At 38.9% G+C, this 15,690-nt stretch overlaps 1 protein-coding gene across 1 annotated transcript in view; it reads right to left on the reverse strand.

The window, feature by feature from the left end:
- The window catches only part of ZYG11A (zyg-11 family member A, cell cycle regulator), a gene marked incomplete at its 5' end in the record, with an annotated part of 57,267 nt that overhangs the window by 22,551 nt on the left and 19,026 nt on the right, over positions 1-15,690 (reverse strand). The window contains one exon of the mRNA XM_082863500.1: positions 8,214-8,965. Within this exon, the coding sequence (XP_082719626.1) occupies positions 8,214-8,965 (752 nt within the window). The remainder of the gene's footprint in view (positions 1-8,213; positions 8,966-15,690) is intronic.

Below are 15,690 nucleotides of genomic sequence, written 5' to 3' on the forward strand. Positions count from 1 at the left end.
CCAACAACAAATCAGAAGAAAATTGTAACACAGCACTTTAAACTGAATTAAATCTTCTTAATCAGCATGTTAGGATGTGAAAAAATACCTTCAACAGAAAGATGAAACAAGGGATGATTAAACTCAGGAAAAAGACAAAATCATATCAAACAAAAATTAAGTTACAAAGTACCCAAGGAAGAGTAGAGTTGAATAAATATTTAGTAAGGAGAAGAAATGCAAGAAATAAACAAGAGAAAGAAATTTTAAGAAAGAAGAAGTAAAAAGGAATCTAAGATTGAGTGCTTATATAGAAAAAAATAAAGAAGATCCAACACACATATACTTGAAGTTCCTGGGGAAGAAATGAACTAATATTTAAAACTACTACCAAGAAAAACTTTCCAGAAATAAAAAAAAGACCTAAATCAATACACTGAAATAATCTACCAGCTACCTGGGAAAACTGACCCAGATCAAGTCTGAGACATAGCACAATATAAGGATTAAATTTAAAGATAAACAAAAAAATCTTCAGGGTCTTCACATAAAAAGATCAAACAAATTAGAGAATTAGACTGTCATCAGACTTAACAAGAAACACACAAAGCAATGTAACAGTGGACAAGCATTTTCAAGAAATAAGGGGAAAAAAAGTAAACAAAGGAGTTTATATCCATGCTTGCAACTTCTAGAGGAAGTATGGACAGTAAATTGTGGTTCAATTCCATAAATTTCAGCTCTTACCACAATAACCGCTGTCCATGCCCCAACCTACCCCCCAGCCACCAGCACATGCTCCTAGAGCTCCCTGCACCTAGCTTGTGAGAGCCCATGTGGGAAAACGGACCCTGCCCTCCAAATATCAGGGATCTGTGCTCTGATCACTGTTTGCTGCTTCTGGTAACAGGTACAAAGAGGTGAGCACCCCCACCCCACCAACTGTTCAAAGCCCCTCTCCCACAGCTAAAGTGACTTCCAGGGGATTTAAAGGGCTGCCCCTTCATTGTTTTCTTTTTCCCCTTTTAGGAGACATTAATGACTATGACATTCAAAACAACTGCATATACAAAGGAAATTCCAAAGTGACTGCACATGCCCAGGAAAAGGCTCAAAAAAGACCTAAAAAGACCTTAAAGTTTATACTTCAGGCTGATCCTCAACACAGACCCAAAATACAAAAACAATAACAAAAGCATCAAAACCCAGGAAAGGAAAAAAACCTGATTTCCAGAGTTTCCATATTATTAGTTTCAAATGTCCAGTTTTCAACAACAACAAAAACAAATCATAAAGCATATTAAAAAATAGGAAAGCATAGTCCATTCAAAAGGAAAAAGAAGAAAAATCAAAAGACACAGTCCCTGGGGCTTCCCTGGTGGCGCAGTGGTTAAGAATCCACCTGCCAATGCAGGGGACACGGGTTTGAGCCCTGGTCCGGGAAGATCCCACGTGCCGTGGAGCAACTAAGCCCATGCACCACAACTACTGAGCCTGTGCTCTAGAGCCCACGAGCCACAACTACTGAGCCCACGTGCCACAACTATTGAAGCCCGCACACCTAGAGCCCGTGCTCCGCAACAAGAGAAGCCACCTCAATGAGAAGCCCATGCACCGCAATGAAGAGTAGCCCCCGCTCGCCACAACTAGAGAAAGCCCACGCGCAGCAACAAAGACCCAATGCAGCCAAAATTTTTTTAAATTAATAGTTTTTAAAAATCTTACAATAAAAAAATCAACTCAAAATGGATCAAAGACTTAAATTTATGACCTAAAACTATAAAACTCTTACAAGGAAACATGGGGCAAAATCTTCACAATATTATACTTGACAGTGCTTTCTTGGATATGACACCAAAGGAACAAGCAACAAAAGAAATGCAGACAAACTGAACTTCATGAAAAAAGACAACCCAGAGAATGGGAGAAAATATTTGAAAATCATATATCATAAGGAATTAATATCCAGACTACATAAAGAACTCCTATAACTCAACCACAACAAAAAAAAAAACCCCAAGCAACCTGATTTAAAAGTTGGCAAAGGACTTCATCAGACGTTTCTTCAAAGACATACCAATGGTCAATAAGCTCCTTATAAAAGATGCCCAATATCACTGATCAGTATGGAAATGCAAATCAAAACTTCAAGGGATTTCTCTGGCGGCCCAGTGGTTAAGACTCCGTGCTTCCAATGCAAGAAATGTCGGTTCGATCCCTGGTCAGGGAATTAAAATGCCACAGGCCGCACAGTACAGCCAAAAAAATAAGTAAAATAAAAATTAAAAGGGTTATCCCTGTAAAAAGAAAAAAAACTTCAATGAGATACCACCTCACATCCATTGGTATGGCTACTACTAAAAAATTTAAAAACAGGGATTTCCCTGGTGGCGCAGTGGTTAAGAATCCACCTGCCAATGCAGGGGACATGGGTTTGATCCCTGGTCTCAGAAGATCCCACGAGCCATGGAGCAACTAAGTCCGTGTGCCAAAACTACTGAGCCTGTGCTCTAGAGCCCACGAGCCACAACTACTGAAGCCCATGTGCCCTAGAGCCCGCATGCCACAACTACTGAGCCCACACACCACAACTACTGAGCCCACACACCACAACTACTGAAGCCCACACACTCTAGGGACCACGTGCCACAATTACTGAGCCCGCGTGCTGCAAATACTGAAGCCCACACGTCTAGAGCCTGTGCTGCACAACAAGAGAAGCCACCGCAATGAGAAGCCTGTGCACCGCAACAAAGAGTAGCCCCCCGCTTGCCACAAATAGAGAGAAAGCCTGTGTGCAGCAACAAAGACCCAACCCAGCCAAAAATAAATTTAAAAAAAAATTTTTTAAGTCTCTGCTGCTATTTACAATAGCCAGGACATGGAAGCAACCTAAGTGTCCATCGACAGATGAATGGATAAAGAAGATGTGGCACATATATACAATGCAATATTACTCATCCATAAAAAGAAACAATAAAATTGAGTTATTTGTAGTGAGGTAGATGGACCAAACTCTGTCATACTGAGTGAGGTAAGTCAGAAAGAGAAAAACAAATACCGTATGCTAACACATATATATGGAATCTTAAAAAAAAAAAAAAAAAAAGGTTCTGGAGAACCTAGGGGCAGGAGGAATAAAGACACAGATGTAGAGAATGGACCTGAGGACATGGGGAGGGGGAAGGGTACGCTGGGATGAAGTGAGAGAGTGGCATGGACATATATACACTACCAAATGTAAAACAGCTAGCTAGTGGGAAGCAGCCGCATAGCACAGGGAGATCAGCTCGGTGCTCTGTGTCCACCTAGAGGGGTGGGATAGGGAGGGTGGGAGGGAGACGCAAGAGGGAGGGAATATGGGGATATATGTATACATATAGCTGATTCACTTTGTTATACAGAAGAAACTAACACATCATTGTAAAGCAATTATACTCCAATAAAGATGTTAAAAAAATTTTTTAATGTCTCTGCTAACCTTTAAGAAAAAAATTTAAAATTAAAAAACAGAAAATAATATATGTTGGCAAGTATGTGAAGAAAACGGAAGATTTGTGCACTGTTAGTGGGAATGTAAAATTGTACAGCTGCTGTAGAAAACAGTATGGCAGTTCCTCAAAAAATTAATAGAATTACTATAAGATCTAGCAATTCCACTTCAGGATATATACCAAAAGAATTAAAAGCAGGGTCTTGGGAGTTCCCTGGTTGCCTAGTGGTTAGGATTCTGGGCTTTCACTGCTGTGGCCCAGGTTCAATCCCTGGAACTGAGATCCCTCAAGCTGTGTGGCACAGCAAAAAAAAAAAAAAAAGGCAGGGTCTCAGAGATATTTGTATACCCATGCTTGTAACAACATTATTCACAATTACCAACACAGCCAAAACATGGAAGCAACCCAAGTGTTCATCGATGATAAACAGACAAGCAAAATGTGGTAAACACATAATGGATGTTATTCAACCTGGAAAAGGCAGTATGCCACAACACAGATGAACCCTGAGGACGCTATGCAAAGTGAAATGAGCCAGTCACAAAAAGACAAGTACTGTATGATTCCACTTACATGAGGTAGTTAGAATAGTCAAATTCATAGGGACAAAAGTAGAATGGGAGTTGTCAGGGTCCAGGGAGAAGGGGTAATGGGAGTTAGTGTTTAATGGGTATAGAATTTCAGCCTTACAAGATGAAAAGAGCTATGAAGATGAATGGTGGTGACGGTTGAACAAAATTATGAATGTATGTAAAACCACTGAACTATATACTTAAAAAAGATTAAAATGATAAATTTTATGTTATATGTATTTTACCATCCCCTCCCAAAAAACGGGAACATGAACTGACACAGGATGATTCCCAAGACATACTGCTCAGTAAAAAAAGCAAAGTGTAGAGTACATATACTATGCTACCTATTGTGTAAGAAGAGGAAATTTTAAAACCTAAATATATGTGCTTAGTACTTTGACTATACTCTCAGTCAAGAGGGAAAAGAAAGAACTGCAAACATATCTTCAACTTTTTTTAGTAGGTTTGTGTTTCAAAGTAGTATAGGTGTGGGACTTCCCTGGTGGCGCAGTGTTTAGTGTTTAAGACTCTGCGCTCCAATGCAGGGGGCCCGGGTTCAATCCCTGGCCAGGGAACTAGATCCCACATGCATGCCGCAACTAAGAGTTCGCATGCCACAACTAAGGAGCCGGAGACCCGCAACTAAGGAGCCCTCCTGCTGCAACTAAGACCCGGCGCAACCGAATAAATAAATAAATAATGTAGGAGAAAAAAACAAGTAGTATAGGTGTAGCAACTCTAAAACTATTTTATATGTGTTGTAGGATTAAGCAAATGTGCTGACGCTTTTGAGAGCCAAAGTTCTCACTGTGGGAAAGAGAGATACAAATACAGAATGTGGAAGGGCAAAGAACAGTGTGAGGATGGTCATTTGGAAGTATCACTTTTAAACTTACTTCATCTATTTCTTGGCTCTGTTTGCTGAAAGGGCTTAAAAACACATCTAGTACTCAAATATGGGTTTCCTCCTAAAAGGAACCGGGGCTTCTGGGAGAAATGTCTAATTCCAAGGCCAAAACAGAGAAGTATAAGAAGCCTAGAACATCTTAGTTTGCCAGAAAGTAAAGAAGTACTCAAAATAATAACAACAACAAAAATGGGGGCATGTAAAAACTGACACGGGAGCTCTCATTGGCCAACCTGTGACAAATCGAGCATCACAATAATTAAGAAGAGTAATGAACTATAAATCATTGAAAACATCAGGAATCAATGAGTCCACATAAAGGATACGTTAGACTTGCTAAATGTAGAAAGGAGAGCTGGAGTTGGAAAATCACCACTTTGCAACACTGCAGTAAAGATTGGTTCAGGTAAGAAACATCAATGGATGCTGTATCTAGATCAGAAAGTTTGATGAGGACCAGGATGTTGGCATAGTCTTCTAATATCTTATATATTGCTTATTAGTTTCAAGAGGAATAGTATTACCTATGTAGTGTAGAAACAATACAACAGTATATAGATAATATTTTATCTGCACCTGGCTATTTTACCTAGTACCTGAACAATACTTTGACCAAGTGATGAAAAGTAACTTCACTAATGAGGGGCACTGTGTGCTTCATGTTGTAATATACTTGAGAAGGACACAACATCCCTTATGTGGTATTCCGGGCAGAGATGGGAGAACCTGAATATAATTATGAGGAAGCATCAGACTAACCCAAAATGAGGAGTATTCTTCAAAAAAGCCAACGAAACAATGCTGGTCTGTATTCTTCAAAAATATCAATGTAACAAAGGACAGGAAGGACTAAGGAACTCTTCTAGTTTAAATTATAAAGAAATATGACAACTGAATGCAAAAATAATCCTGGACTAAAAGGAAAAATATTTTATAAAGGGCATTACTGGGATAATATATATAGTAGATTACATAAAAGTATTGCATCAATGCTAAATTTCCTGAAATTTGATAGCTGCACTGTGGTCATCCTTGAGACTATCCTTGCTCTCGGAAGAGTCCAAGAGACTATCCTTGCTCTAGGGTATACAAACTAAAGTATGTTAAGGGGCAGAGGGGCATGATGTATGCAACCTACCCTCAAGAAAAAAATTCTGTGCGTGTGTGTGTGCACGTGTGTGTACACGTGCATGTAGAGATAAAATATGAAAAAACAAATTTGGAAAAATGTTTAAAGTTAGTGATCTGCAAAGTTAAAAATTATTTAAAAATAATTTTTCAAGTACTATACATAGATCAACTGCCCAACGACCTACACATTATTAAGAATCTAAACGCTGGATATATTCTAAAATTTTTTTAAGTTTTGTGATCATCCAGATGTCAGAGCTGAAAGAGAAACAAAGGATAAGCCATAGTAAGGCTAAGTGGAAGACCAGATAGATGCTGCATCACCCTCTCTCTCCAAGGCTTCCTATAGATGTCATTACAAAACAATCCTCAAAAGGGATTCTTGCTATGCCCCACCAGTGGATCAACAAGGATTTCTTAGCAAATGAAAATGTTACATGGCTTTTAATACTAATGGCGGGTGCCCTTTCCACCCATTTTAAAGCAATTAAGTACACGTTGCCCACTCTAACACTGGGTGCAGGAAACAACACATACTTGTTCTGTTAGGTTTTCACTAACACTTAATTTTATCCATTTTAATTTAAGCAAACTTTTGATTAACCCAAACAAAAATACTTAGTATATTTTGCATCTGATTCTAGCAATACATATTTCTCTTAAATATAAGATTTTCTGAAACACACCTTTTAAACTTACCATACCTTACACTCCATGTAAGTCTAGATTAAGAGCTTTAGAGTTTCTTAGTACTAGGAAGATTATGGTCTCTCCTCTCCATCCCCACAATATCCCACACTGTATATAAGGCATAATTTAAAATTTTCAAAATAAACTAAACTTACATGTATACCAGATAAAGTTTACTGAAAGAAGACTTCTCTCATTTTCTTTTGGTGTACCCACTTTGACAGTATCTTAACTACATGCATAATCTGCCTACAGAATAGTCTAGCACTTGTCCAATATTACTGTATATATCAGGAGTTGATGTGTTAAAATCTATTTTTTTAAATCACTGTGGTCTTTTGATCATTGTGACACTAAATGCCATTAATCTGAAACTGGCCTAGGTGTTCATTCGTGGTAAACATCTCTACTATACACATTTAATTTGAAAGTTCAAATTATCTATTTGTAGCCTAATGATGTAACTGATGGCTTCCACCTTCATTAACAAGCCAGAAAATTAAAAGGACTTTAAAATACAACAATTGCTATTTTCAAATCAAAAGAATAAAACTGTGAAAACAACTAATGACTATAAATCACTTTTCTCTCTCACCCTAGGAAAAATTACATAAGGTATAATTATTTTTTTAAAGGGGTTCTTTTAAAGTGGTGGTTCTGAACCTCGGCTGCACACTAGAACTATGTGCAAGCTTTCAAAATCCTGATGCCCAGAACAAGTCCCAGACCAATGAAATCAGAACCTCTGGGGAATGGGACACAAGCATCAGTGTATTTTAAAGTTTCCAAAGTGTTTATAATGTACAACTGAGGTAGAAAGCCACTGTTTTAAAAGAGAAATATTCTAGATATTTAAATATATGCTGCTTTAAAAACAGCACCATGAGAGGCTATAAACATATTCCAGCAGTGTTCAATGCTTTTTTCTTAAGACTCTTTTAAAAATTGCTTTTTGTCATACCTTCACCAAAAATGGTGTTAGGCATATTGATCACCTGCCTTATTCATTATATTTAGCTGTTACTAGAGGTGAAAACACTAGTTTTAGAGTCACAAAGACCAGGATACAAGTCTCAGCTCTATCATTTAATACTTCTATGACTGTGGATAAGTAGCTTAACTTCCCTGAGCTTCCATTTCCTCATCCATAAAAAACAATGTGCATGACATCTGGCACATAAGAGGTAATGTATAAATGGCTCTGCTTATCATTATCAAACCAGACTCGAAGACGTGGAGGCTAGGACTGTATCTTGTTTAAGGTTATATTTTCACAATCTACTACACAGTAGCTACGCAATAATTCTTAATTAAGCTCCTCAAGAATTTTTTAATCTGTCTTTGTAACCCTAATGCCTAGTACAGGTTCTGATATACAACAAAAACTTAAAACTGTTTTGAACAAATGAAACAAACTTATTTCAGTAAAGAACAAACCCTCAAGTCTTGCGCTGTAGCAAAGAATTCAGAATAACCAGCATCCGTAGCCAACAGTCCCACAAATTGCATCGCAGGCCGCTGCTGTATAAACAGTTCTACAGCTTCATCAGTGATGCAACTGCCCCCAGAAATGTCCAGTGACACAATGTTAGGCAGAATATCCTTCTGCTGTAGCAAATGAAAAGCTAGATCTGACTTGAGTTGCCTGTGATCAGAAATATCAAGGTGAAGCAGACATTTAAGTTCTCTAATGACTGCGAGAATCTGTGGTTTGGTCATGGTCAGGCATTTTAGATAGTGCATTGTGAGAGATCTGAGTCGATCCTTACAGGTGAGGAGTGCAGAGATGTTAGTGACCAGAGTATTAGAGATATCTAAGCTTTCCAGTCTGGGTAACTGAGAAACATTAGCCAGGTCTTCACTATGAAAACAAACACTGAAAACACTTAAGATGCGAAGACCGGTGAGCTGACCAAAGAACAACAGTCTTGAATTGCGAGGAATGCTTGCTGAGTCCAACAGGAGACATCGGAGGTTTTGCTGGATCCAGCTATTGCTGCAGAGTCCACTTAGGATGTCTGGAATTGAGAGGTCAGTGTGTACTGCAGTAGCATCCAGTTCAATGAGTCTGTGATGGCAGAAGGCTTGTATGAACGCAGCTGTAGATATTTTAGCTTTCTGAATACTGACCAGCTTCAGTTTCATTTGGTTGCCTCGGAAAATGCTTGCCGTTCTATCAGTCAGCTTGCCTATAAGAGAACCAGAACCAGCTTGTAATAACAACTAAATCTCATGCCTTTTCCAGGAGATGTTATGGCCAAAGAACTTTGACAGATGCTAATAATAACAACAATAATGACCTACATTTACTGCTTACTCTGTGCCAAGCACTGTTCTAAACCCTTTACTCAAATCATCTCATTTACTCTTTACAATAACACCATAAAAGAACTATGATTATTACCATCTTATAGCCGAGGAAACTCGAGCTTAAAGAGGTTAAGTAACTTGCTCAAGGTCAAAATGTGTGGCAGAATCAAGAATCAAAACCAGTTTGACTCCAGAGCCCACAGTTTTAACCACAGCAACCTTGTTCACAGAAAAAAAAGAACAAAATAAAAGAGGTAGGTAAGTATAGGGTATATAATATGAAAACGGCACTAATGACTACTTTTAACCAAATTAGTGCACAGCCTTTGGTAAGTCACTTACCTCTCTAGGCCTCATTTTCCTCATCTGTAAAATGACTGGGTTATACTAGATTTCATTTAGAAACGATTTACTAAGCATCTTCTATGTGTGAGATCCCATGTTAAGTAACAGGCTCACAAGGTAATTAGACACCTGTGACCATAAAGAATTCAGTCTAGGAAGCATGTCAGGCAAATAAATTATTATAATAATGTATTATATCCAATGGTGATTCATACCAGGTACTGAATTAATACAAATGAGGTTAACATCGGGGAAGGTTTTTAAGATGGAATATCAGTCTCCCAGGGTGAAGGTGGAAGGTGGAAGAACACGCCAAAGACATGGAGGCACAGAACAACAGATTTTTCAGAATGACCCTAAGTAGATCAGTGCTACTGGCCCATAGCGTACAAGGGGAAGCATGGCTGGAAATGAAAGTGGAGAGGGAGGTAAAAGGCAGATGGGGCCTGTAAACAAAGCTAGGAAATGCAGACATTTACCCTATAAACAGTAATGAACAACTCAAAATTTTTAAGCAAAAAAAAAATGGTCATAATTATTTTTTTAGAAAGACCAATTATGTGATAATGTAACAAGAATTAGGATGGTATTTGATGGGAGTGAGATGGGGCAAGAGATTATTAATGATTTTAATGATGAGAAATGAAAGTTTAACCTGACAGAACCTGGTAGCTGAATGGACTAGGGGAAAGAACTGAGGAAAAAGGTGTATAAGATGGTTCACAAGTTCCCAGTTTGAGTTGGGCTGTGCTACTAAGATAGGAAAAAGGAAACCCCAATATTCAAGGCTTTGAGAAGGAACTTATTACATTTATTCAACAAATATCAAGTGCTCAAGGTATGCAAAGTGCTATGCTACAAGCTGAGGATGGTGAAGGAGACAGACATGGCTCCTGCCATCTTGGCGTTTATTTACATCCTAGAAGGAGAACACAGATACAAAAGAATATAAAACAAGCAGAATACTACTAACATTAAAAATATAGTCAGTGTTCTAAAGGAAACAAACAAGACAAGAATATAATACAGGGGTGGGGAAAAGGAGGAGGAGGACAAGAATCTTCTGTCTCTCGGTGAGGTATGAGGAGGCGACATTTAAGCTGAGACCGAAAGGATATGAAAAGCAAAGGCAGCTGTCATTCCAGACACGAGGAGCTAAAGACCTGATATGGGAAAGAGCTTGGCTTTTTCTGTGAAATGAGAGAAAAGCAGTGTGGCTGAAGCATAGTTGGTGAACGGGATACCAGCATCTGACAGGTTAGAGACAGAGGCAAGAGTCAGACCTTACAGGCCAGGGTAAATAATTGGCATTTTATCCTAAGTACAAGGAGAAGCCTTTAAAGAGTGACAGAGGTGTAGACAGATCTGATTAAGGTATAAGAGGACTGCTCTCTGCCGTGTGGCAGAGCTTGGCGAGGGGCAGAATTGGAGATAAGGAAACCATTTGGGAGACCAGGGGAGAAGTAAGAGAAAGGTGTCAATGACAGGGGCTAGGAGGAAAAGAACGTTTGAGATATGTATTTTGAAGACAGAAAATGTGTCAACAGAATCAAGGGTGGAGGGAGGAGGAATGAAAAATGACTCCTAAGTCACTGAACAACTAGGAAGATTTTGAGATGGGAGGAAATGGCAGTGTAGCAGATGCTGTGATGGGACACCAGATCACATTTAGAGATAAAGGACTTACTACTTGAGCTGCTGGGAATGCCACCAACTGACAGCCCTCATCTATGGGGACTGCATCAGCTGAAAAGAACTGCTTCACCCATGGTCATACCACTTTCCCATGGAAACCCATATCCCAAGACTGTGTTGGGAGGTATAAAGATCCAGCCCTCACGCCCTAATGCAACACAGATCTGAGTAGTTATTCCACCTTCAGGACTTCCCATAAGATCAGCCGAGGTCTTCTCAGTTCTACATATTTTAAATCTAAAAGACTGAAGCATAAACATTTGGAATTAATCAGCATAGAGACAGTATTTAAAACCATGGGAATGTATGACATGAGAATGTAAGAAGAGGAACAAGGACCAAGTACCAAAAAGCATCTACGTTTAAGATCAAATAGCAGAATGAGGAATAATAGCCATGATAATAACTAACCATTTTTTAATGTTCTGAACATTTTAGATATACTAACTCCCTGAATCCTCATAAAACCCAATGAAGTATGTATTACTATTAATCATACTTTACAGATGAGATGAGGCATAAGGAACTTAAGTAACTGGCCCATGGAAATGGTGGCAAACCCAAACAGTCTGGCACCAAAGCCAGAACTCTTACCCTTTCTGTACTACCCTTCAAGGGAAGCTAGATGAGCAGACAGATAAGCAGCAGCCACTGAGGTAGAAGAAAACCAAAAGAATATGATGATTCAGCAGCCCAGAGAAGAGTTATAAGATATGTAAGAGGCATCCTGGATATGTGGTTCTGGAGCTTAGAATAAAGACCTGCACTGGAAACTCTGGGAAATTCAAGTAGAAGTGGTAGCTAAATCAAACAAAATTACCCAGGTAGTGTACAAAGTGAGAAGGGTACCCAAGACAGAAACTTGAGGAACATAAAACATTTAACGTATATATGGAGAAACAGAGGCATACTAACGAAACTGTGGAATAGTAACCAAGGATAAAATCAAAAAACAGAAAAACAAAGTACTCTAAGCCAGGAAAGTTGAGAGTAATAAACATTGTCATACATATAAGAACCCCTGATGATTTAATAAATCTAGGAAGGTAACAATCATCTATGGCCACCAAATGTGAAAAACAACCAGGCAATCAGACTTTATTCACACCCTTAAGAAGTATAGGGCACTACCAAACATCAAACCTGAATCTGATCAAGCCTCTACCTCTAATTTCCAATTTATAGGAATTACAAGGATCAGAGAAACATGTCAAATCATTGCAGTCAAACAATGGTAAAGTCCAGATTGTAGGACACTTTACAAAACAAATGACCAGTTTCTTTAAAAAAAAAGAAAATAACTGGAAAATCCCAAAATACATGGAGATTAAACAACACACTGCTAAATAACATGAGTCAAAGAAAAAATGTGAAGAGAAACTGAAAAATATTTTGAATTAAATGAAAATGAAAACACAACTTATCAAAATCTATGGGATGCAGCAAAGGCAGTGCTTAGAGGGAAAGTTATAGCCCTGAATGCATATATTAGAAAAGAAAGATCTAAAATCAATAATCTAAGTTCCCATTTTAGGAAACTAGAAAAAGAAGAGCAAATTAAATTCAAAGTAAGCAGAAGAAAAGAAATAAGAATTAGAGCAGAGGGAGTAACATCAGCAACATGGCAGAGTGAAACACTACCGTGGTCTCTCCCCTTCGATCTACAACCAATAAAACATCCATCCACAATGCACATATAAACAGCTCATACAACTCAATATCAAAAAAACAAACAACTCGATTTAAAAATGGGCAAAGACCTGAAAAGACATTTCTCCAAAGACATGCATATGCCCAACAGGCATATGAAAAGATGCTCAACATCCCTAATCACCAGGGAAATGCAAATCAAAACCACAATGAGATGTCACCTCATACCTGTCAGAATGGCTGTCATCAAAAAGAACACAAATAACAAATGTTGGCGAGAATGTGGAGAAAAGGGAACCCTCATATGCTGTTGGGTGGGAATGTAAATTGGTACAGCTACTGGGGAAAACATCATGGAGGTTTCTCAAAAAAACTGAACTACCATATGACCAGCAATTCCACTCCTGGGTATATATCCGAAGAAAAAATGAAAACACTAATCTGAAAAGATACATACATCCCAATGTTCATAGCAGCGTTATTTACAACTACCAAGATACAGAAGCAGGGCTTCCCTGGTGGTGCAGTGGTGAAGAATCTGCCTGCCAATGCAGGGGACACGGGTTCGAGCCCTGGTCCAGGAAGATCTCACATGCTGTGGAGCAACTAAGTCCGTGCACCACAACGACTGAGTCTTCACTCTAGAGACCACGAGCCACAACTACTGAAGCCCACGCGCCTAGAGCCTGTGCTCCGCAACGAGAAGCCACCACGATGGGAAGCCCATGCACTGCACCAAAGAGTAGCTCCTGCTTTATGCAACCAGAGAAAGCCCGAGCGCAACAACGAACACCCAATGCAGCCAAAAATAAATAAATAAAATTAAAAAAAAAAAAAAAGACATGGAAGCAACCGAAGTGTCCATCAACAGATGAATGGATACCAGCCTTACAACAAATGTTAAATGAACTTCTCTAGGTGGGAAACACAAGAGAAAAAGACCTACAAAAACAAACCCAAAATAATTAAGAGAATGGCAACAGGAACATACATAAAGATGAATGGCTAAAGAAGGTGTGTATATGTATATGTGTGTGTGTGTGTGTGTGTGTGTGTGTGTGTGTGTGTGTAACATTTATATTTATATATTACATTTTTATATATAATTTTTATATTTATATATTTTATATATTTATATTTATATAAAATTGACTACTACTCAGCCATAAAAGAGAACAAACTTTGCCCATTTGCAGCAACATGGATGGATTCAGAAAGCATGATGCTAAGTGAAATAAGTCAGACAAAGAAAGACAAATACTGTATGATATCACTTATATGTGGAGCTTAAAAAAAATACAACAAACTAGTGAATATAACAGAAAAGAAGAAGACACACAGATATAGAGAACAAACTAGTGATTACCAGTGTGTGTATGTGGGCAATAATAGAGGTAGGGGACTGAGGAGTACAAACTACTGGTGTAAGAAAGGCTACGAAGATGTACTGTACAACACAGTAAATATAGCCAATATTCTGTAATAACTGTAAATGGACTATATAACCTTTAAAAATTATATACAAATTTGAAAAGTAAAAAAATAAAGAGGATGAATGATGTACCAAAAAAACCCTATTATCAAAATGGCAAGAAATAAGTACTGGCAAGGATGTGGGAACCCTCATACACTGTTAGTGGGAATGTAGATTGGTGCAGTCACTATGGAAAACAGTATGGAGAGTCCCACAAAATTACAAATAGAACTGCCATATAATCTAGCTATCCCACTTCTGGGTAGTTATCCAAAGAATACAAAAACATTAATTCAAAAAGATACATGCACCCCTATGGTCACTGCAGCATTGTTTACAATAACAAAGATATGGAAACAATCTAAGTGCCCATCAACAGATGAATGGATAAAGAAGATGCGGAATATGTACAATGCAATACTACTCAGCCATTAAAAAAAATGAAATCTTAGCATTTCTGACAAAATGGATGGACCTTGACGGTATTACGCTCAGTGAAATTAGTCAGACAGAGAAAGACAAATACCATATAATTTCACTCTTATGTGGAATATAAACAAACAAAATAAGAAAAACTAAAGCAAACAGAAACATGTAGATAGAAAAAACAGAGTAGTGTTTATCAGACAGGAAGAAGTGGAGGGGAGGGCAAAACAGGTAAAGGGGATCAACTGTATGGTGACAGAGGAAACTAAATTTTTGGTGGTGGGTACACCATATTTCTATACAGAAGTAGAAATATATTCTGTACGTGTAAAACTAGTAATGTTATAAACCAATGTTACCTCAGATCAATAAAGGAAAAATCAATAAAACCATAAACTGGTTCTTTGACAAGACCAATAAAATCAGTAAGACTCTAGCCAGACTAAAATAGAGAGACAAATTACTAATATCAGAAATGAGAGAGAGGACATCACTACAGATCTCAAGGACATTAAAAGGATATGATGGGGCTTCCCTGGTGGCGCAGTGGGTGAGAGTCCGTCCGCCTGCCAATGCAGGGGACACGGGTTCGTGCCCTGGTCCGGGAAGACCCCATATGCCGCGGAGCGCCTGGGCCCGTGAGCCAAGGCCGCTAAGCCTGCCTGTCCAGAGCCTGTGCTCCGCAAGGGGAGAGGCCACAACAGTGAGAGGCCCGCGTACCACAAAAAAAAAAAAAAAAGAGGAATATGATGGGCTTCCCTGGTGGTGCAGTGGTTGAAAAGCCGCCAGCCAATGCAGGGGACATGGGTTCGAGCCCTGGTCTGGGACGATCCCACATGCTGCAGAGCAGCTAAGCCTGTGCACCACAACTACTAAGCCTGCACTCTAGGGCCCACGTGCCTCAACTACTGAGCCCATGCGCCACAACTACTGGGCCTACACTCTAGAGCCCATGAGCCACAACTACTGAGCCCACATTCCACAGCTATTGAAGCCTGCACGCTTGGAGCCTGT

This window comes from Leucopleurus acutus (genome assembly GCF_964270905.1).
Source record: "Leucopleurus acutus genome assembly, chromosome: 2".
In the NCBI taxonomy this organism is placed as follows: domain Eukaryota; kingdom Metazoa; phylum Chordata; class Mammalia; order Artiodactyla; family Delphinidae; genus Leucopleurus; species Leucopleurus acutus.